This window comes from Apiospora marii, assembly GCF_038362585.1.
Source record: "Apiospora marii strain CBS 49790 chromosome Unknown utg000003l_segment0_segment0, whole genome shotgun sequence".
NCBI lineage: Eukaryota > Fungi > Ascomycota > Sordariomycetes > Amphisphaeriales > Apiosporaceae > Apiospora > Apiospora marii.
Genome location: NW_027117374.1, coordinates 5,597,586 through 5,619,778, shown reverse-complemented (window position 1 = coordinate 5,619,778; position 22,193 = coordinate 5,597,586). Strand labels below are relative to the sequence as shown.

The following is a 22,193-nucleotide window of genomic DNA, read 5'->3' as shown; positions in this document are numbered from 1 at the left end:
ATGTCCTGGACGGGATGATTGCCCTAGCACTACATCATCGATAGTCCACGGGCTGAAAAGTAGTAGAGGGAACCTACCAGGACGATGAGAGGGATTGAAATGGCAAAGTACTGCCAGAACTTGTCTCCGCCCGGCGCGTAAGGCTCGGCCATGCTAAAAAGAGTCGCGGTGTATGCCAGCGGAATGAACACCAACCCAAGAAATGTCAGCACCTTTGTGTTCTTTGCCTCCCTAAGCGCAACCTCCTGACTCTTCAGCGCCTGTCTTGCCGCCGCTAGGTTGGTCAAAGCCGTGATGGCCGAATTAAGGCCTTCTACGCGGCGCCGGATGTCTTTGAACCTCATGTAAAGGAACTGGAAGTCAGCCCCAACATCCTTCCAGTCGCCTACGTGTTCGACGTCGAGATCCTGGAGAGGGACGCGGCACTGAATCATGGTGCACTCGAGTTCCTCGTGGTATTCGCCGAGTCGGCGTTCGAGGGCCTGTGTGTCACTCCACTGGGCTTCGGCTTGGGTAGCATCGAAGCGATTCAGGTCGTCCTGGCGCGACAGCTGCCACTGTGTGCTCAAAACAACCGATCTCACAAAATCGTGCAGCTGGTTGAAGTGGGACACGGCAATCTTTTTAGCCACCAGGGTCACCGACTCCGCATCTTTGAGGTCGAGTAGGCTGGAGTAGTGCTCGAGGTAGAAGCAGACGTCTTCGAGCATAGAGGTCCTAGTTGGACCAGTTCTCGTCTTCATCTGTTCTTCCTGTGGGACGAAGTCTGGATAACCGCTTCGAAATGACAACGGTGCAACAACGTGATTAGATAGCTCGTCACGTTGAACCAGAGTCAGTGGAGGGTCTGTTATGATGATGCCTGCACGGGTTTGATGAGCTGATGTTCGGCCTACAAGTGGGGATAGAGACATCTGGGGTCCATCTGTGGTACTTACAGTCCCAAGCCACGTCAGGAATGCATCGTCGCCTTCTCCAAATGGAACACTTCCGCCGCATGACACCAAAGTCCAAGAACGACCCCATGATCCGAGTTACGCCGATATGACGCCCGCTGGTGGCACATCTGAGGCGGAATGTGCCACGCAGAGAGACCGGGAGCGATACCACTTCGAAGTACTTGATGCAGAAGTGCTCCTGGTTCAAAGCCATGCTTGGTAGCGTCATGACGTCACTCTCCCTTGTTGGACCTTGGGCATCTACATCGATTCTCTCGTGTTCCAGGAAGAAGGAGGGGTGCATCCGGTGATGGTGACCCAATGAGGCTATCAGGTCTGGGTTTTGACCTTCGAGGATGTATATCCGGTTCAAATTGTCAGTCGACCGAGTTTCTAGATGCTCTTTCAGGCCCTGTGGGGTGTCATACGTGACTGGCTGCTCGAACCCGGTGGCATTGGCTTGACATGCTAGCATTACTACCTTTCCTGGAACACTGTCCCATGGAATGCCCTTCTTGACAGCCTTGGGATCCCTCCGTCTCAGCCTGGGGTCTGAAGCACACAGATAATGGATCAGATCCCGGTACTCACCAGGTGCACTCAGCCAGTCACCTTGGTTCAAAGTGTTTGGGGACATGTCGTTGGTTGTTAGAAAGTACGCGGTGACCAAACACGATGACAGCTCCAGGACAGTTCCCCGGATGGTCTGCCACTAATATGACCCTAGCTACCGAAGCAAGCGGGGTAACATCTCACAGTCTTATCTTGCATATCACAAGGCCAATCAAACAGATCAGCAACTGCCTATCCAATCAGCTTAAGGGTGTAATAAGAGAAGGGCGACCTAGCTGAAAGGGTCGGATCACGTGAGGCGCCAATCACATCCAGAGGTCTTCAAGCCGTGCTGCCAAAAAAACTACTTTGTCCTTGACCATTGGGTGGGAGAGTGTGAATATGAAAAAGCAGCCTTTTCGTCATTGATGGCACGATATATTATACGGCCAATTGACTCATCCGGCATGGCAGGGAGATATAATCGGGGCCACATCTTGATGCGTCCACAATAATCGATCCATAGACCCCTGCGCCCAACCCCTGTGTGTAAGTAGGTGGAGACGATTGTAAAGTATTAACATCAAGCCAGAGTCCCCTCTGGCGTTTAAGGGCTCTTCATGAAGTAGTCGCTAGACCACTCCCGTTTCTCGCTCCGTCACTTAGCCACCATGGATGTGCCCAAGTTGCCTTCGTCGATCTTGTCTGCCTCTCCGGAGGACTTGGACGAAGATGGAGACTGGGCGCCTACCGACTGGACTGCTGACCCTGCTACAAAAACTATTGCAAGCTACGTTACCAAATGGTTCCCGCCCGGGGACGCGTATGGCACCCGACTCCACCGCATCATCCGCCAGGATGATGCCGACGCCCTCGAACGATACTTAAAGAAATTCCACCGTCGTCGCGTCATGCCCTGCGTGTACGGATACCCGACGCCCTGGCACCTGGCGGTCCAGCACGGCAGCCTCGAGGCCCTCCGGGTGCTGCTGAAGTACGCCGACTACGACTACCCCTACGGCCGCGAGTGGGCGGGGCGCGAGCCAGGCGGGGCCTGGGACTACTGCCCCGACCTCCGGTACCTGTTCTTCGCGGCCTGCCGGTCCCGCTCCCTGCCCGTCGTGCGCTTCCTGCTGGAGCGGTCCGAGACCAAGACCGAAACGGATATCGGCCAGCGCACGTCGGACGGCAACACGCCCCTTCTCCAGGCGTGCACGGCCCTCTACCAGCGTCCCCGGAGACGAGATGTCGCTCGAAGAGCACATAGCTCGCTGCGAGGCCATCATCGAGCTCCTGCTGGACTTGGGCGCCGACGTCCGCGACCAACGCATCCGCCGCGGCCTCGTCTCGGGGACCGCTCTGAGCTACGCCGTCGCGCTGGGGACGCCCGGCCTGATCCGGCGCCTCATTGACCGGGGAGCCGACATCGATGTCCGCGTGCAGTTCGACGACTACGAGGACGAGGGCATCGGCAACAGCACCCTGCTCCACATCGCCGCCCGCCACCTCAACGTAGAGGCGGTTCAGCTCCTCCTGGAACAGCCCGGGGGCCCCGCCATGGCACTGGCGCGGGACAGCCAAGGCAGGCAGCCGCTGCACTGCCTCGCCAGCGAGACCGGCTCCCTCCGGCGCCACCCTGCACTTCATCTGTGGCAAGAGCGCCAGTCGGTCGCGCCCCGGGCCATCGAGACGGCCAAGGCGCTGCCGCCGCACAGCGACCTCGAGGCGCCGGGCCCGGACGGCAAAACCCCCTTCTTCTTGGCCGCCGAGTACTGCGACCTGGCCGTCAACCAAGAATCCGACGCGGTGCGGTGGGACGACGTCCTGCACTTCCTTCTCGATCAGGGGGCCAACCCGGCGGTGAAGGACCGCCACGGCAACACGGCCCTGGGGCGCATGGTCCGGGCGAGGCTCTGGGACCCCCCTGCGGGCCTCCTCGAACGCTCCACCACGCGCTCTGGCTCGGAGAAAAGGTCGACACGGTCCGGTTCCTGCTCGACCACGGCGCGAGTCCCGGTGCAGCCAACGACGAGGGGGACACGCCCGTCCACATGGTGTTCGAGAAGCTTCGGTATCTCATCAGGGAATTCCGGCCGCTGCGCGACGACAGTTCAGAGCGCGAAAAGTGGGAACAACAGTGGATCAAAGACGGCGAAGAGAACCTTCGGCGGATCCTGGGACTCTTCTTGGGCCCCGCCGGGGGCGCGGCGGCGGTCCTCGACGTCCCGAACCGGGCGGGCCGGACACCGCGGGACATGATCCAGGATGTTGAGCGGGCCGAGAAGTGGCGGAGGAATCTGGATGCAGAATGTGAGGATGACCCGAACTGTATGACCTATTAGTAGAGAAGCAGTGGAGGGAAAGGGGGGAGGGTAGACGTGGTTCATCAGTAAGTAACTGTCTGTGATTGTACCATACCACCACCACTTAATGCACGATCGGCAAGCGCACTTGGGTTTCACGCGCCGGAGTAGCTGGTAATGGACAGCTGTCAGCCCCAGGAATACTCAACTCGGTAGCATGACCAAAGTTGGCAGTTCTGAAGAGGGTTCCGCTTCCCATACGAAGAGTCGATAGGTAGTCGACGGACGGTCCGTTCAAGATACATAAATCGAACGAATTGTCGTTAGTGAATAATATGGTATCTAGACAGGTGCGTCACATCGAATGTCAAACTGACACAACAGGGATGCCACGCCATGAGGGTGGTTTCCTGAAATGCCCGTTAAACGTGATGTCAGACTCTCGAGACTCAAACCTTCAGACAGCTGAAGAAATTGGCAGAACATCACCTCAAGTAACCACATTGTTCTTCTAGTTACGCGAACTGTCGACGTGTGAGATAAAGAGAAACATGACCTCGGTGACGCTTCTAAGTCATTGTCTCAGTGCTGAAATCGCAGTCCTTTGTGGCTTTTGCCGACAATTTGTATTGTTATTTCTAGCAGTTTATATATATACATGGGTACTTACAAAGAGAGACTCGAGTCCAAGTCTTTCAAACATATTGCCTCTTCGAGACATACACAACGAAAAGACCCGCTCGCGAGAGACACTTTTTCCAGCAAGTACTAAACAAGTCGACACACACAGGACCCTGGTCCCCTACAAAGGCGACCGACCCCATTATCATCATGTCTCACTCCAGACCGTCGCTCAGCGACTGCTACCAAATCCTCGGCCTAGCCCCCGGCGCCAGCGAGGCCGAGGTCAAGGACGCCTTCCGCAAGCTCTCCTTCAAGCACCACCCCGACAAGGCCGGCGCGTCCCAGGCCAACAACGACAAGTTCGCTGCGATCCGTCAGGCCTACGAGGACATCCAGGACTACCTGGCCGAGCCCAAACGAGGGCGCTGGGCGGAGAAGAACCCGGGCGAAGGAGGAGGCTTTCCTGGTGGTGGTGGTTGTGGACGGGGCTTCCCCGGCGGAGGATGCGGCTTTGCTTATGGAGGGTTTCCCGGCTCGGCCCCGCCGCCCGGCTACGGTGGCGAGAGAGGAGGGGGACCTGGAGGTCGTAGCTTCTTTCCCACGGACGATCCGATGTTCAATGAGTTCAACGAGTTCATGTTTGGCGCGAAAGGTAGGTTCCCCGGCAGCAGCAGCGGTCCCCGAAGGCCAGCGTCATCCAGCGCAGGTTTCCCTCCAGGAGGATTTCCGGGAGGATTCACCCCAGGCGGCTTCCCGCCATTTGGTAGCGGTAGCGGCGGCATGCCACCTCGAGACTGGGGCAACTTCCCACCTCCCGGCGCCGGTCCCTACGGTACCCGCTACGGGCAACCCTTTCCAGGGGAAAGCAGCAGGGGCCAAAGCTACGATGACGGCCCGGCACCTTCACGCGACGACCCGCTTGGCGTGGTCCAGTGGTCCCTGCGGAAGGCGCACCAGCGTCTGGCTCCCCTGCCGGGCAAGCTGGCCAACATGCGCAAGTGGTGGGACAAGGTCGGCGAGTGCGGCGTCCTGACGTCCGAACAGCGGGCGATGGGAAGACAGCGGTTCGACCGGGCCGAGGTGCACCTGGCCAAGATGCTGAGTCAGGTCACAAGCCAGATGGAGGCGATACGGAGGCAGCAGCAGCAGCAGCAGGACTCGGACGGCGAGAAGAAGAAGAACAAAAAGAGCAAGGGAAAAGACAAAGAGAATGAGAGCAGCTGGTGGGACAAGATGGGTAGCAGCAGCAAGCATAAGGAGAGCAAGAAGAAGCAGAAGCAGGGGGCCCCTTTGAAGAAACAGATCAACAAGTGGACCGCGGCTGCCATGCGATTGGGCCACGACTCGGCGGCGGTGATGAACGAGGTTATGGCCCTGGAGGTTTGCGCCATGAACGATGACCTATTGGAGTTCCTGGCAGCTCTGGGGGCCATCAAAAGTGGCGGCGGCGGCTCACATAGAAGGCAGGGAGGCAAGGGTGACGACAACAGCAGCGAAGACAACGACAGCAGTGAAGACGACGGGAGCAGCAGCGAGGGGAGCAGTAGCGAAGGCGATAGCAGTGACAGCGACAGCGACTAAGGGAGGGAATAATGGAAATCCCGACGAGGCGGCTACTCCATCCCCTGCGAGACACTGGAACAGAGGAATAAACCCTGAAACGGAAAGAATCTGATACAGTAAGGAATATATACCAGGTAGGATAACGTGGAATAAACACTTGAACAGGAAGGAACAAACAACAGAAGTCGCTTAATTCGCATATGGTGACAATGGTATGATATTCAGTTGACTTCGGGATGTGACTACCTCTCACTAAGTATTATCCTGCTATTCCATCGTAGTGCTTCTAACCAGTCAACCCAATGACCGGCTCCGGATAGTTCCCAAACACCATCGGCCGGTCACCCAGCCGCGTCGGCACCGGCGCCGTCAACTTGAGCTTCCTCTTGGCCTCGTCGACGCCCGCGACCCACACGTAGCCCATGATGTTGGCGTCGCGGATCGTGTCCGGATCGTCGTGGACGCCGGCGTAAACAACGGCCAGAATACACGAGGACATGGCCAGCGAGGGCTCCACCTTTTCGAGGCTCGACTCGGATGCCGCGGGGTCGTAGAAATCATCGTCCGACGAAGCGTTGGTGGGGTCTAGGGAGGAAGGGGGCATTTGTTATCATCGAGTAGCAAGAAGTTATATATCATAGTCCACGAGGGAGGGCCCCTGACGAGGTTAATAGAGCAAACATACCTTCGACAACTTTCCATATAGTCACGGCATCGAAGGGCACCTGCTGCGTATGCGGGCTCAAGTTCCTCCGCACATCTCCGAAGAAGTACTCCTTGATGATAGCCTCGGTCACGCTCTGCATGAAAGCCGCATCGCGCTCGACGGCGCCGCCGCTCCGGTCAAGGCCCACGACAGCAATGTCCTCGCCCAGCGTCGTCTTCTGGCCCGCGAACCGCCGCATCAGGTCGGCCGTGATGCGGTCCGAGCCCAGCACCACCACGATGTTGACCGAGAACTCGGAGACGACGTGGGCGAGCGCCTCGTGGCGCGTCGCGTTGGTGGCGCTCAGGTCGCCCGTGTCGATGACCATGCCCGACCGGCGGACGTCGGGGTCCTCGGCCAACCGGCTCGTCGTCGCGGCCGCCAGCCGGCTGATCAGGGCCCGGTACAGCTTGGGGTTCTCCTCGGGCGAGCGCAGGCCGTACAGGTAGGCCAGCGGCAGCTTGACGGGGATGGCCGTGGGGCCGGAGCTCGGCGTGCCTCCCCACTCGGTCGTGATGTCCATGATGGTGGCGAAGACGGCGGCGCTCAGCGTGCCGGGCAGCGACAGCATGCCGTGCGTCGGGTCGGTGTTGATGACCATGGGCTGGTTGCCTCTGCGCGTCGCCCAGGCCGTCAGCATCTTGACCAGGCTCGTCTTGCCGCTGTAGGCGGGCCCGCAGACCAGAATGCGCGGGCCCATGCCGGCCGCGCTGATGTTGTTCTCCCCCGCCGCGGCGATGCTTCGCTGGACTTGGGCGCGCGAGGCTTCGAGCTTGGAGTGGAGGTTCAGGTACGAGACCAGGCTGGTGCCCTCGGGGCTACTGGGCGTAGAAGTGTAGGCATGGTAGCCGTCCGGATTGGGCGACGTGATCTCGAGCTCACACGTCTGCCAGGTGTTGATCTTGGACTTGATGCGGGTGAATACGTAGGGAGTGTTGGGCGCGAGCTCGGTGCCGTCCTTCTCGGCGGTGCCGTTAACTAGGCGCACGGTGAGGGTGGTCGAGGCAGGGACTTCGAATCGGTATTCCCAGAAGGGCTGGAGCTTGACGGTCGTGGTTTCGACTAGGGCGGCAGCGGCCGCGGTTGAGCCTGGAGGGGGCGCCTGTTGTCATGCTTGCTCGTAAATATGACCTGCAGCAGAGATTTTCGGGGCGATGGAAAGGATGTTGGGAGAGTAAGTGAGAGCTGAGCTTACCGGAGCGATATGACCTAAGCCGGGAATTGACATGGCGGCGGTGACCAAAGATTGATGACTGCAGGACTAGAGAATGTGTGTAACTACTACGCGATGCGCCTCACAACAATCGTGATTTTTTTGCTGGTTCGCAGGAATAAACCGGACCAGTACCGGGCTGTCTTGATTACTCGATTATTCCACCTAGTCCAGATCAATTTATGACAGTGGGATGAACGACCACCACTGTAATGACCAGTCAGGTTTATTCTCGCGCGGGAGCGTGGTGGGTTTGGGTGGCAGCAACGCAGACAGAGCGACACGGAATCAACATGGATGGATTGCGACTTCCTTGAAGACAGACACTGTGTAGTCGATTCGTACACCTGGAGGACTAGACTGGCTACCTACGAGACCGCAGAAAACTTCAGCAGTGATTCAATGCGATTGATTGCTGTCGACGCGCCAACTCCTGACATTAACATAACGGAGGCTGGAAAGATGCGGGAAAGAATGATGGATGGTTATGACTGAGGGTGCAACCTCGTTCAATTGATTGATGGGTCAGGTCTCAGCCTCACAGCCTTGGTGGGGCAGAATCATTAGGTGGCAGGTGGGGGTTCCGGGCGTTTTAGTGGCATTGTCACAGGCGGCAGGCGGCTTACAGGCGCCCAAGCGACATAGCTCCTACTCGAAATGAATTGCGTACTGGTCAAGTAACCGGAGTGCTGCAAGGTATTGCTTTTTCCACTGCACGATCGACTTGCTGAGTCGCGGATACAATTGCTATATTTCAATACTTAGTGAAACCAGCACCTATTATAAGAGAGAATCCAAGTAGTAACCAAGACGTTCCTTGGATTGTGATATATGCAACAGAGGAAGGTATTTGTATATATTGCTTTTTAGGTCTGAAACTGAGAAAATGAGGGCCCTTGTTCCCCGTCCGGTACGCCGTTGTGTGGACTTATGAAGATGAAGTAGAAGATCCATGCATCCCTACCACGAACCTCTAAGAAAATGCACATGCAAAAGCGCCATATGCTGTAGGATATCATCATCGCATCGTACACGCCGCTCCATCCAGCTGGCCCCCCGTGTTCCGTTGTCCCGTACTCTCCCCTCCTTATCGTTTCCCTACGTGTGGGTAGGCAGTCCGCTACAGGGACATATCCTCGAATAGCTTCACCAAGCTTCTGACCCCGAGCAGAATGTTCTCGTCGGGTCCTTGCCCCGGCACCCACTTCGCGTGGGCGAAGTCGATCAGTTTCAGGCTGTAAATGTGCGGCATGCTCGAGTAGTCTTCCGACTCGTCCGATTCGTCGCCGCCCGATTCGCCACCGTCGGCCTCGTCGAGGCTGACATAGACCTTGTTGGATCCGACCTCATCCATGCCGATGCCGCTGTCCACCCGGATACCAGCATTGACGGACGCCTGGGCGCTCGCGCTCGTCTCCTCAATGGCCGCGCGCAGGGCCGCGCCGTCGCCCTCGAAGACGAACAGCAGACTGGCCGAGTACATGCGGCTCTCGTGGGCCTCGAGGACCTCTTGGACCCGGCGCAAATCGGTGGCGAAGGCGCCCGCGACAATCTTGCCGAGTTCCTCGTCGATGCCCGCGGGCTTGTTGAAGATGAACTGCTTCAGGCTGCTGAGGAGGTTGTCGTCATTGACCGTCTTGCGACCCCACCACTTGTCGTAGATGCGGTACCCTTCCTCGTCCAGGTCGGACGGGTCCTCGGAACCTTTGTACACCCGCATGCCGGCGACACGGAACCCGTTGTGCTTGTGCGTCGTCTCCATGGCGATCTCGTCGAAGCGCGCCTGCTTCTCGGCGGGGGCGTCGTCGGCCCAGAGGCGCAGGCCCAGCTTGGCGTCCATGATGTTGGGCTTCTTGTAGCCGAAGCTGGCGTTCTCCAGCACCACGGCGCGATCCGTCGTGATCTTCCGGCTCTTATTCGGGACCCAAGACGGTTTCTCGCCGGGTGCTGGTGCGACCAGGGGAGCGGCGCCCATTGTCGCCGAGCGCTGGAGCAAGGCCGGGGGTACGGGGCGCTCGTCGAGGTGGAGATGCGACTGGATCTCTTCCTTGATGGGGGTAGGAATGTCGGCCTGTTCGACGATGCCGGGGATCGCTGCGTGAATCATTTCGTCGGTCGTGTTCTCGGTCAAGGCAAGACTGCCCAGGTACAAGGGCATCCATTCGGCAAAGTCGGGGTGCAGCGCATGCGCCGACTCGTAGAAGTTGATTTCGGGCGCGGTGCAGGGCTTGATGAAAAGCTCGCCGTCGGCATCGCACAATGTACCCGCACTGTTTGCGCCAATTGTCAGTACCTCCAGAAAATGAAGCGCAGCAGCGCAGCGCGCATTGAGCCCGGGCGATATGCGCAAGGGCAAGCGAAGAGAGGGATCCTTACTGTCCGGCGACGGCGTAGTTGTAGTCAACCAAGTCCGATTGCTTGGGCATGTCTCGCTCGCGACTCAATCCGCGCTTGGGGGGAGGAAAGGTCGCGGACGTGGACAGTTTCTTGGGCGATCCGGCACTCATGTTGGTGGTACCCATTAGATGAACGTAACTGAGGTTTTGCGATCCTGTTCGACAGGTTTACTCGGTCTGGTTTTCCTCCTCTAACCCGAATGTGTTGGCGGAGTGTCAAGGTTTATTTATTCCTCGGTGGTTTCGTTTCGTTTTTCGGGCAATCAATGGATCAATAGTAGGTTCGGCGCTTGTACGGCCGCGCACAAAGAATGAAAACACAACAGCCACGACAACATGTGATGACAATGCAGGTGAATAGGCAGGCTTTCCTGGGTAAACCCTGTCTAACTTGAAGGCAATGTAACGGCACTCGAGAATGGTCAATGGAAATGGAAAAAAATAAAATAAAGAATAGTTCCCAACGCGCACGTAAAGGAGGGGGTGCGGTTCGACTACAAATAAGAAGAATAGGTAGGTGTATGCCCGTATGGAGGTATGAGTAAGGTTGGTCAAGGTAAGGTTACAATACAAAGGAGCAGGGCGGGCGGGAAAAGCACAGGATCAAATCGAATGAAAGGGATCAGACGCGGGAGTGGAAGTGGGAGGGGTGACGAAGGGCGCAGCCAGCCATAAACAGGTTGTTCCGTCCAATAATAGGGGACTCGAAAAAGGTACAAGGAATCAGTCACTTGAAGAAGTTGGATCAGGGAGACAGAGAGCGCTAAAGCTTTAGTTAGAGAGGGCGAGATGAGAGAGTGAGAGAGAAGAAGCAGCAGTAAGTACGTAGGGCTCCAAGGGGCAAGACCGCTGCCGTCATCGGTTAGGCTTAATTTTTTCCTACAATTTATTACCTGTTCCCCGACATATTGGCCCCTGCTTTCTTTCCTTGGCCCAGGTCAGTGCCCCCTTTGCCATCAGGGTCCATGCAGAAAGTCCGTGTTTTCCTGCATGTCAGATAGATTTAATGGGTTTCATGGCGGGTGCGACGCAGACAAACAGCATTACCGGGAGAGAGAGCCGACTAACTGTTGGGGCTTGGGATTAAACAGCATCCGGCAACTGAAACTGGAACAATCTGTACATCGTCTACAGACGACAGGCAATTAATCTCGAGTTGGTATCTCGTTACACGTTCCCGCACGGGCACTTTCATTGGTTCAACGCCAGTCCCACCGGCGCTGGCTTATCATCATGTTACTGTAATGGCCAAGATCTGCTGCCCGCTGCTGCTGCCGCTGCTTTGCCCAGAAATCCGCCCGCTGACTGGTGCTGGCTGTGACGTCTGACGGCGACGTGGTCTTGCTGCGGTCCGGCCGGCTTACACGGCACGCCCTGACGCTTCTGGAAGCACTGTTCAAATGCTCTGCTGCCTGTCTCGTAGCGCCCAACGCCTGCTGTGTGGCGGACTTTCAGCGCGTTTCCGTCGGCTCAGCCACTGAGGCCACCCGTCCAGAATCTGCCTTACCCACTGAAGGGCGATGGTTTAGCGGACCCCTACCCACTAATGTTAGCTCTGGCCTAGAGTTCGGGCAATGAGCCACACTCATCAGCATTCCTCCTATTTGCTCAGTTGCATCTGCGTTGGAAATCCATGTGCCACACTGGTCGAGGAGAAACATGCCTCATGCATGCTTTCTCGATATCCATCTTGCCTCATCACGCACTTTCCCGATCATTCAGATGCAGGTCATCTCGTAGAGGGCATCTGACAAGCATCAGTAACCCACTACCCCGTGTTCAATCTGGCCACCTCATCGAATCAATCAATCGATGCAAGAGTCGCAAATAACATGAAAGAATCCGCTGGCACGTGCTGACACCCGACGGGATGTGTTGGAACATTTGAGACATGCATCGGTCATCTGGCCCATGGCAGTTGGATGTTGGGGATATCTCCCATCTAACATGGCCATTCAACTTGGCCGCTTCCAATCGAAGAAAGACATTCGAAGAAAGACGAACTGAAATAATACCATTTTCTTCATCATTAAATCGAGAGGTGGCAATACAGCGTTCATTACTTACCTTTTGTGGTTGAAATTGCCAAGCATTGGGGCCTGTTTCCACCCTCATCTCAAGGTGAGGTTGAAATGACAAGCCAGTGTTTGTAGATGGTAAGCAAATCTTCAAACAACGAAAAGAATCCATAAGTATGTATGTTGGATGTTATTTGGCATGAGCATCAATTACAGCGACAAGACACAGCGGTTACAGGTAGGTCCAATTTATGATCCAAGCAAACTGAACGCAGCTGGAAGAAATTGGCACTGCTGCTGGCTGCTTTGTAGGTTAGGTTGCTTGCTGGCAAAGTGAGGGCCCTCTTCCAGCAAACGGCGGTTTGTATTCAACTTGAAGTGCTCTCCATAGAGCATTTCGCTTCAATGCCATTTTCTGGTAGGGCAATAAGTAAAATTGAGCGAGAGCATCTGCCTGCATCTGCGTTGCTCACTGCCAACTGCAGTTTTTCCATTGGAAGGCAAGAAGGGTTCGCTGCATCGCGTCACCTTCAGTTTCACTGCTCCTTCACTTCCACCAACCTTGGGCACATCGCCGACTTCAACAACCACCATCCACCAAAATATCCCAACACACTTACTGCACGGTCGCGTTAAGCAAAATGGCTGATCAGACCGTCGTCGGCGACGGTGCAGAAGAGGCTGCTATGAAATCCACCACCTCACCCAATAATTCCCAGGTCCATTCTGTGGACAGCAAGAGCGGCCAAACTGAGCAGCCTTCCAGCATCGGCGATGAAGCGACCGACGCAGTTGCTGAAGCTGACCCTGACGTGGACGGTGCCACTGCCAGTGTCGCCGACCTGGCCTTGGAGGATGGCAAGCCCAAGAAGAAGAAGCGCAACAAGAAGACTGGCAAGAAGCGAAGACACATCACTGGATTCGAGGGTAGGTCCCTCTGGAACAACCACACTCTCTCTTACGATTTTGAAAGCTAACCCATCCAAAGAGAACTTCTGCGACACCCCGACGACTCCCGCCGAAGCCTCGGAGGAGAAGCACCTGTATGCGGCCGAGATCCCGTTCGAGCAGCGCATCGAGGACTGCATCCAGCGCTACCGCCAGAAGCGTAAGGTAGCGACGCGCAACGGCCACATCTTCGACAAGTACCTCTTCTTTGGCGGGATCCAGGCCACCCAGCGCCAGTTTGGCGGCATGGATGCCGATGCCATCCGCGAGGCCACCACGGACGAGATCCGCCTGATGACCGCCACCGACTTCATCCAGACCGGCGCCCACAGCGCCAAGTTCTACCACCCCAAGTTCGCCGAGGGCTGGGTCGTCGACTTTGAGGGCGTGGTCAAGGGTTTTCTCTCGCGCTTCATCCCCGAGTGCTTCACGCAGGTCGATCCCGAGACCGATACCCGCGAGGCGGGACGCATCATCCACAACTTCCTGAACTACGTCCTCCACCACGATGTGTGCCCTGAATACACGGACAACATCAAGGCCGCTCAGCTCATCTGCGACATTGCGCCCGACGAGCTGCGCAACACCTATGATCTCTACGCAGCCCTTCCTGACTCGTTCAACACTGCCGCCCGCTTCCTGTTCTGCGACGGCGGAATCTTCAAGGCCTATGAGCCGGAGAAGCCTGCAAGTGAGACCCCGGAGGACAAGAAAGCATCCGAGTGGGCGGGAGTCGACATGCGCTACAACCCCGAGGAGCTCGACGCTCATCTGCAACTGGCCATCTTCCGCTTTAACCTCATGGAGAAAATCAAGGACGAAAAGCTGAAGCAGACCATCTACGAGACGGAGCCGCGCGAGATGCGCGTTGTCAGCACCAAGACGCAGGCCTACCAGGTAGTCTCGACCCACCGACCCAAGAAGCGCACCAAGACTCACAACGAGGAGATGCTCAAGGAGCAGGACCTGGGTGGTAAGATCACGCCCACTGGAATTGTCCTGCTCCGACACACCATCATCGATCACGCCTGGAGCAACGTCCCCCGACCCGAGGAAGTTGACGACGTCCACCAGCCCACCGAGAACTTCATCCTCGACGACGATCTTCTGGGCAAACTGACGCCGGGCATGAAGATGGAGCTGGTCGTATGTGAGCTCAATATCGGCGGGTTCCGCTTCATCAAGGAATGCAAGGAGGTCCGCACCAGCTTCGACACCCTACTTCCCCAGAGCCTGATGGTCAATTGGAAGGATCCGGTGCTCAATGAGAGACCTGCTCCCTCAGTCTCGCAGCCGAATGTTGGTCACGAAGACCCGGCTAAGATGGCGGAGGATGACTTGGAGGGCTGAAATAGCTTCGATTGGCGCGATTGAGATAAGGGATGTGACTTGCCGTTCACGAGACATGAGACACGACTTCAGATACCTACATAGATATGATGAAGCGATGAATTGATGACCACTTGAAACCATCCTTATTGTATGCGAAGTGGGAGTTCAGAGCTCCGCAGCAACCCCGGATGTGCAAGGATAACGGGAGGGTCCGCGACTCCAGATTATCGTACAAGGGCAAAGGGCGCCGGCCCACACCCCGACCGGTCCACATCATCATCTCGGACACTTTACGGAGCCTTTTGAGATGGAGCCCATAATCCATATCCTAGCGAATGAATCAAGATGATTCATCTTTCATCGGTCGCGGTTCGTGGGACAAGTCACGGAATGTGTGAGAACTTGCCGATTTTAATAGTGTGTATGTGGGTACTACATGATGTGAGCAGAATATGCGAGTGTTTTTGGCTAGGGGCTGGTGTAGGATGACGAGGATCAGCACCCTGCGAGAATATTTCGGTTGGCTGCTGGACATGTTACGCACAACTTGACCCAAGGCATGGGCATGTCTCCGAGGTATGTCTCCGGCGCGTCTCGACGAAGCGTTTACATCTTCATTTAAAGAGAAGCACGAGGACTTGATTTCCTGATGAGACCATTCCCGCACACAATACTGACCTTCTAGCTCTAAATCTATCTATCCAACATCCCCCGTCCATTCTACGTATCGATCAGACTCCTATTCCAAACCCACAGAACAAAATGTCCACCAACCCTGCCAACGTCGCCGACGTCCTCATCCTCGGCGCCGGCCCCGCGGGTCTCAGCGCCGCGGCGGGACTGGCCCGCCAGCTGCACACGGCCGTCGTCTTCAGCTCGTCCCGCTTCCGCAACGAGCGCGCGCGCCACATGCACAACGTGCCCGGCTGGGACCACAGGGACCCGGCCGAGTTCCGCGCCGTGTCGCGGGAGCAGATCCTCGCGCGGTACGACACGATTCGCTTTGTGGACTGCGAGATCGCGCGGGTCGCGAAGGTGGGCGGCGACGGCAAGCCACTTCTGTTCGAGGCTGTAGACACCAGCGGGAACAGGTATCGCGGGCGTCGCGTTATTGTGGCTTCTGGGGTTCGGGATATCATGCCGGCTGATATACCTGGGTATGATGAGCTGTGGGGTCGCAGAATGTAAGTCAAGCATTTCTCCTCCTCCTCACTCATGCGCATCGTCATCACTTTTCTCAGGCCGGTTTAAAATTACACACTTGCTGACCCTGTCGGTAAAACAGCTTCCACTGTGCCTTCTGCCATGGCTACGAGGAGCGCGGTCGCCCCTCGGCTGGCCTTCTCGCCACGGGCGCCTTGACTAACCCCAAGATGGGCTCAGGGGTGGCGCGAATGGCAGCCCGGCTCGCAGACCAGGTCACGGTCTACACCAACGGGAACCCCCAAGTCGGCGTGCAGATTCGCGAAGCCCTCAAGTCGACCAAGAAGTTCCGTGTAGAAGATCGGAAGATAGCGTCGCTGGCCAAAGACCCGACGAAGCCTGAATCAGTCGTATCCTCAGCAGCGGCTCCGACTTCGGTATCTGACGAGGGTGACGCCCATCACGGCCTGCTCGTCACCCTCGAAGACGGCACCATCGTCCGCGAAGGCTTCCTGCTGCACGCGCCCGACACGGAGCAGGCGGGCCCCTTTGCCGCGCAGCTGGGGCTCGAGCTGGAACCCCGGGGCGGCTTCGTCAAGGTCGCCTCGCCGTTCCCGACGACGAGCGTGGAGGGCGTGCTCGCGGTGGGGGACTGCGCCGCCCTGCTCAAGTCGGTGCTGGCGGCGATTTACATGGGCTCCACGGCGGCGGCGGGGGTGGTGCATAGCTTGCAGGCCGAGGACGACGTGGAGGAGTGAAGGACGGCAGCCAGCAGCTTCGGATGATTGAGGAAGTGGCAAACACTGTATTGTATGTAGGGAAGAGGGTTTCAGACTTGCATATATTCGATCGTAGATCTGAGTTAGCTGCCTTGGAATTAGCAAAGACGATCTGCTGCTGTGCGAGGCAACTTTGGCGTTGCTATTTCGAGACATTGGGTTTCCAATGCGAATGGCTGCAGATGTAGGCTAGACGCCGGCAGGGATACCTCGCCAATCAAGCAGTGCCACAACTCAGAAGTCAATCCATGGCTTGCGTGATGCATAGCTAGCCGGCCATCGTGTAAACCGTAGGCGCATTCGGTATTCCATGTCATTCGACCCCGACAACCCGGTCTCAGACGGCACGTAGCTGCAGGCCCCTGTCCATGCCAAAAGGCTACTGGGCATAGCGAGCTGCGGCTGGGGCCGAGAGTGTCTCAGATCATCGTCCCACCTAAACTCGGGTTGCGTCGCCCGCCTGCTTCGACTGTACAAGAGGCCTTTGGTGGCTAGCTGGGAGAATTGCGTGCCGGCCGTACTTGCACTGAAAGTAAATCGTTTTGCTTCTTGTCGGCACATGCTGCGCGCCATGTTTTACAGACCTAGAACCGTCATTGGCCAGCTGCAGCCCAATTTAGGACATGCCCCCGTAGCGGTACCCGTAGCGCTACTGTGCTCTGGGCTACTGCTCTGGGGTCAGGGATGGTTAGGACCAAGATAATGGCGTCACCCAGCCAATGTCTCGGACCAACCCCACCACGGCAGGGAGATGCATCAAGATGATCGCAATGGCGTTTTGTTAATCGCAGATCTACGGATACCGACAAACACATAAAGGCCGACGTCTGCTCGGGCGGGTCAAGAAGCTCCCTCTAGATTTCGTCCCATAATTGGCAGGCAGAGTTTCGACCAGCAAAGCAATGAAAATGATCTACCGCAAGCTCGCCGCTTTGATCCAGACCGTAGCTGTAGGTCCACACCCAAACCCCCTATCACATCCATCTAATGATTATCCCAGCTCGCTGCGGCCATGACGGACGACCCCTGCCTTACGGCGGTGTCCTGGTCCGACCCCCGCGTCGACCTGTTCGGCGTCGCCGAGGACGCGTCCATCTGGCACAAGTTCTACACCGGCCACGACTGGCAGCCCGCCGGCGAGTTCGAGTACCTCCCCTCGCAGGCCAAGGGCTGCCCCTCGGTGACGTCGTGGGGCGAGGGCCGCCTCGACGTCGTCTACGTCAACGCCTCGGGCGGCAACGTCATGCACAAGTATTTTGGCGGCGGCGAGTGGGGCCCCTCGTGGAAGGGCGCCGAGGACCTGGGAGGCGGCCACCACCACCACATCGAGGCCGTGGCCTCCAGGTCCTGGGGCGAGAACCGCCTCGACATCGTGGGGCGGACCAAGAAGGGCGCCTACGTCCACAAGGCCTGGACGGGCGAGGACTGGTACCCCTCGGGCGACAAGTGGGAGGACTTTGGCGGCGAGTTCTTCAGCGACCCCGCCGTCGTGTCCTGGGGCGAGGGCCGCCTCGACATCGTCGGCCACGCCGCCAACGGGTCCCTGATGCACAAGTACTACCAATCCGGCGGCGACTGGTCCGCCTGGGAGGACCTGGGCGGCCCGGGCTTCATCGGCAACCCGCTCGCCACGTCGTGGGGCGCCGACCGCATGGACTTCTGGGGCATCGACTCCTCGGACGGCGCGCTGCACCACCTCTACTGGGACGGGCAGTCGTACCGGCCCGCGCCCGACAAGTGGGAGAACCTGGGCGGCGAGTTCACCGACACGCCGCGCGTCGTCCACTGGAAGCCCGACCACGTCGACACGGTCGGCAAGAGCCTCGACGACGGCAAGCTACGCATCAAGAACTACGACGCCGGGCGGTGGAACCCGTCGGCCGAGGAGTGGTGGACGCTGGCGGGGCCCTTCGTGTCGGAGCCCGCGCTGGTGGCTAAGAACAACACCGGTAAGTTGCTTCTGTTCCTCCCTCGGCGACGATGTCATTGTCATACCACGATTTCAGCTACTAAATATACACAGCCTTCTTGTACATCTTCGGCATCGATGAGGAGAACGATGTGCGGATGCAGATCTGGTCCGGCACGGGTTGGGAACCGGCGGCTGACCAGACCTGGTCGATCGGGAAGTACTCCAAATCCGGAGGCGATGAGATCTTCCAGGGCCACGAGAACCAGCAGGTTCTTCAGGCCGGCGAGCTTAAATAGGCAATGTACGACATGTGCTCTGAATTTTGATTCATACCTGGTAGGGCTGATAATCGGGACCAGTCTGTTCTCATACAACTCCTCAACAATATCTCTCATAGAAAGACCAATGCTACCTACCAGTATTCTGTCTGACAGGTCAAATTAGAAGAAACGTTTCGTGAAGTCGTCAAGAGGCCCCTAGTTATGCCATGGTTATGCCATGTCGCCAATCATTATGCCGTGTTGTCCCCACTTTCATCCACCCGGCTTTCATGTCTCATAATGTCATCATCTCAATCGTGCGGTGAAAGGTTTGCCATCTGCGAAAGAAGTCCAGATCGAGGTCCAAGATGACGAATAATCACTTAAACATCCATCACTACCGAGCGCCGACCCATGAACTTCCTCGCAATCTCCATGTTGATGGATGGCGGCAAAGACTCGTAGCTCAGGCGAGGGATCAGGTCGTCTGAGATACTACGTTCCACAAATTGGTCAAATACGTGCAGTTCACCGATCAATCGAAGCACGGTGTAGAGTTTAGGGTTTTGGCTGTGCTTCTTCTCGCCCTTCATCCGCAGATAGGCAGAGATCATGTCCAAGTCCGCGGCCGTGTAGGACTTCTTGGACCCGTCGAAGTGGCTCGCGAACCTCTCGGCTGCATCCATACTGGGTGGTCGTTTGTGAGTTGGGCTCTGATCTTTAGGTTCGGGATCGTCGGTCGGATCGGAATCGCTGTCCGCCAAGCCTTCCAGCGTCTCCTCGAGACGTTTCTTCTTTTGGTCGAAGTCGACTCGGACTTGATCCAGCCAAGAAATCATCTCCCGAATCTCCTTTCTCAAGAGGCGAGATCCGCTGGGCGTCCGAGGTGTTGCATCCGGGTCCTTCTGATAAGGAGGTGCAGGGTCGGCTGTAGACTGGCTGGTGTGCGATTGCGTGCCTCTGTCTTGTAGATCCCACTGGATACTGGTCAGTATCTGCAGTTTGGTTCGGTACTCGGCCAGTGGAGCATTTTCATTATCTTCCAACCAGGTCCTCATGCTGTTGAGGGTCTCCCGCAAGTTGGGCTTTCTCTCCACCACCGCTGCATAGTCGGAAGAAAGCATCTCCGACAGGCTGGAAATCTGCCGGTCCAGGTCCACACGCTGAGCAACCCGCTGGGCTTCTGCATCGTCGGCTCTTCTGTACTTCGCCTCGTCCGTTATCAACTGCTGGAGGCGTTCGTCGGGCAGCCGATCCCCCAGGAACATCGAGATGGAATTCTTCTTTCCAGAGTGAGCAGAGCCTGTCTCGAGTGCTGTCACCTTGGCCTTAACTCGGAAACCGCTTCTCGAATCCAGTTTGACTCTGAGGCTAATGACCTCCGGCCCAGGTGGCGGCAGTATCGGATCGAGATACAGTGTGCCCACACGCTCATTATTCGAGGCAAACAATCCCTCGCCCTCGTAAAAGTCCATGACTCGCATGCCGGGTGAAAGCTCACCACCGGCGGGTTTGGTCTTGCCCTGCTTTGGCGTGTATGACACGGCTGGGTCGTAGTCGGTGAGGGACAAGGAAAATACCGATTCCTTCCTGTTGATCATCATCGAATTCTTGAGCAATATCTTGTTGACACTTCCCACTTCGGTCCCGGTCCGCCAAGTTCCGACCCCTAAACTCTTCGGGAGGGCGGATAAGAGGAGCGGTTCACTGGCTCGGCTGTTCGACTGGTCGCCCGTCTTGATGGATGCACCGACAGCGAGCCCGCAGACTTGGGCTTCTTCCGTGTCGAGGAATCTGTCGAGATCGCTGCCGTTGAAGCAGTCGGACAGCAACTTCCGAACCTGGGGCATCCTCGAGCAGCCCCCGAGGGGGAAGACGTACTTGACCTCAGACTTGGTGACCTTTGCCTCATCTAGGGCCTGGTCGAGTGTCTCTCGCATCCTCTTTATCAGCTGCGCGCTGAAAACCTCAAAGTCCTGCCGGGTGAAGTGATGATAGAAGTTACGGCCCTCGAACAGAGCTTCGAGGTCGATCTTGGTCGACTGCGCAGACGACAGATCGCAGATGGCCTGCTCGCAGGCACTCCGGAGCCGCTGGATGGCCTTCCTGTTCTTGGTGATGTCCTTGTTCCACATCTCCCTGATCCGGTCGACGAAGTGGTAGACCAGGTTCTTGAGAAAGTCCTCGCCGCCCAGCCCCGTGTCGCCCACGACGGACGCGACCTCGTGGACGTCCTCGTCGCAGGTGATCACGGCGGCGCTGAAACCGCCCGCGCCCGCGTCGGCGATGACGTACGAGTACGGGTCCTTTTCGGGCCGTCCGAGCCCCAGGACGTACGACGCGCAGGTCGGGCTGGGCAGCAGCTCGAGGACCTCGAGTCCGGCGATGGCGGCGGCGTCGCGGACGGCGTCGTACTTCCGGATCCCAAAGTCCGCGGGCACGCTTATCTGGACTTCCATGACGGTCTGGTGGAGATAAGCCTCGGCGTTTTGCTTGGCCTTGGACAGGATCATGGCCAGGACCTGTTCTGGGGTGAACCGGACCTCTTGGCCGAGATAGCGGACTTGAATGAGTGGTTTGTCGTCGCCTACCACCCGGAACGGCAGATAGTTCAAGTCGTCCTGCAGCCCCACGTCGAGGAAGTCTCTCCCTAGTAGTCGCAGCACATTGAAGACCGTGTTTTCCGGGTTTCGGTTGGCCTGGCGTTTTGCGGCGGCCCCGAAGAACCGCTGCTTCTCACCGAAGGACACGTAGGACGGCATGCTCGGCGAGCCGTCCTCGTCGGGGATGATCTCGTATTTGTCATTGCGATACACGGCCACTCGCGTATTGGCGGTGCCGATGTCAATCCCGACACCCACAGAGGCCATGTTTGCGCTGGGGGTGATTGGGAACTCGTCGTGCCCTGTTTGCACTGTTGAACTTGGCCTGGAGCCGTTTCATGCAAAAAGGCTGTTCGCCCCTATTCCGTTTGGTGTTTCGCCAAACAGTCGAACGGCTGATCGATCCGTGCGTCTACCAATCAAGTGAACCAAAACCGGCAAGGTGCAAAGGTACTACAATGTGATTGTTGATTGGCATTTCCCAAACGAAGATGAGGCTATACGTTTGGAAATGAGGTATCTGGTGGTAGCCTGGTCGTTGTAAGGCTCTCACCAACTGCCGGCCTGACTGACTTCGCATATGTGGAATCAAAAAGAACAAAACCCCCCGATGCTTACGACGTGGGGTCCCCTGTGCCTTTTATTGGTATGCTGCATGTCGTACCAGCCAATATCGTGACCTGCATTATCCTCTCAGCCCTGGAATGAGCGGGAGAATACATGTAGAAAGGCGTACCCTCCATGTCAGCTGCCGACATCCCTCTCGTGAGGGGTAGGGTGGTATCCCGGGAGCCTCACGGGCAACTCGGACCAAAAAGTGCACTTTGAAGCGCTCTGGGACGTTTTGGCCCCCACGGACCGGATTCAGTAAGGAAATGCCTGAGCTGGGCGAGGCGCAGTAAA

At 57.2% G+C, this 22,193-nt stretch overlaps 9 protein-coding genes across 9 annotated transcripts; 5 read left to right on the top strand and 4 right to left on the bottom strand.

Annotated features, from left to right (window-relative positions):
* Positions 1–29: 29 nt before the first annotated feature.
* On the bottom strand, positions 30–710 carry PG985_005315 (uncharacterized protein; the record flags this gene model as incomplete). Its single annotated transcript, XM_066825084.1, has 1 exon — positions 30–710. The coding sequence occupies one exon, from the start codon at positions 708–710 to the stop codon at positions 30–32; it is 681 nt and encodes a 226-aa protein (XP_066688244.1).
* Positions 711–2,161: 1,451 nt separating this feature from the next.
* PG985_005314 (uncharacterized protein) lies at positions 2,162–3,832 on the top strand (the record flags this gene model as incomplete). Its single annotated transcript, XM_066825083.1, has 3 exons — positions 2,162–2,670; positions 2,720–3,389; positions 3,464–3,832. 3 exons carry the CDS (start codon positions 2,162–2,164, stop codon positions 3,830–3,832), a joined length of 1,548 nt encoding a protein of 515 aa, XP_066688243.1.
* A 792-nt stretch (positions 3,833–4,624) lies between these two features.
* PG985_005313 (uncharacterized protein) lies at positions 4,625–5,931 on the top strand (the record flags this gene model as incomplete). Its single annotated transcript, XM_066825082.1, has 2 exons — positions 4,625–5,797; positions 5,911–5,931. 2 exons carry the CDS (start codon positions 4,625–4,627, stop codon positions 5,929–5,931), a joined length of 1,194 nt encoding a protein of 397 aa, XP_066688242.1.
* Positions 5,932–6,266: 335 nt separating this feature from the next.
* On the bottom strand, positions 6,267–7,914 carry PG985_005312 (pre-mRNA cleavage complex II protein Clp1; the record flags this gene model as incomplete). The annotated part of the gene is made up of 3 exons (XM_066825081.1): positions 6,267–6,565; positions 6,666–7,788; positions 7,882–7,914. 3 exons carry the CDS (start codon positions 7,912–7,914, stop codon positions 6,267–6,269), a joined length of 1,455 nt encoding a protein of 484 aa, XP_066688241.1.
* Positions 7,915–9,019: 1,105 nt separating this feature from the next.
* PG985_005311 (uncharacterized protein) lies at positions 9,020–10,406 on the bottom strand (the record flags this gene model as incomplete). Its single annotated transcript, XM_066825080.1, has 2 exons — positions 9,020–10,169; positions 10,276–10,406. The coding sequence occupies 2 exons, from the start codon at positions 10,404–10,406 to the stop codon at positions 9,020–9,022; spliced, it is 1,281 nt and encodes a 426-aa protein (XP_066688240.1).
* A 2,548-nt stretch (positions 10,407–12,954) lies between these two features.
* On the top strand, positions 12,955–14,611 carry PG985_005310 (uncharacterized protein; the record flags this gene model as incomplete). The annotated part of the gene is made up of 2 exons (XM_066825079.1): positions 12,955–13,240; positions 13,302–14,611. 2 exons carry the CDS (start codon positions 12,955–12,957, stop codon positions 14,609–14,611), a joined length of 1,596 nt encoding a protein of 531 aa, XP_066688239.1.
* A 744-nt stretch (positions 14,612–15,355) lies between these two features.
* Positions 15,356–16,494, top strand: PG985_005309 (uncharacterized protein; the record flags this gene model as incomplete). The annotated part of the gene is made up of 2 exons (XM_066825078.1): positions 15,356–15,777; positions 15,879–16,494. 2 exons carry the CDS (start codon positions 15,356–15,358, stop codon positions 16,492–16,494), a joined length of 1,038 nt encoding a protein of 345 aa, XP_066688238.1.
* Positions 16,495–17,423: 929 nt separating this feature from the next.
* PG985_005308 (uncharacterized protein) lies at positions 17,424–18,723 on the top strand (the record flags this gene model as incomplete). Its single annotated transcript, XM_066825077.1, has 3 exons — positions 17,424–17,465; positions 17,516–18,464; positions 18,539–18,723. 3 exons carry the CDS (start codon positions 17,424–17,426, stop codon positions 18,721–18,723), a joined length of 1,176 nt encoding a protein of 391 aa, XP_066688237.1.
* Positions 18,724–19,070: 347 nt separating this feature from the next.
* Positions 19,071–21,557, bottom strand: PG985_005307 (hsp72-like protein; the record flags this gene model as incomplete). Its single annotated transcript, XM_066825076.1, has 1 exon — positions 19,071–21,557. One exon carries the CDS (start codon positions 21,555–21,557, stop codon positions 19,071–19,073), a length of 2,487 nt encoding a protein of 828 aa, XP_066688236.1.
* Between the last annotated feature and the right edge of the window lie 636 nt (positions 21,558–22,193).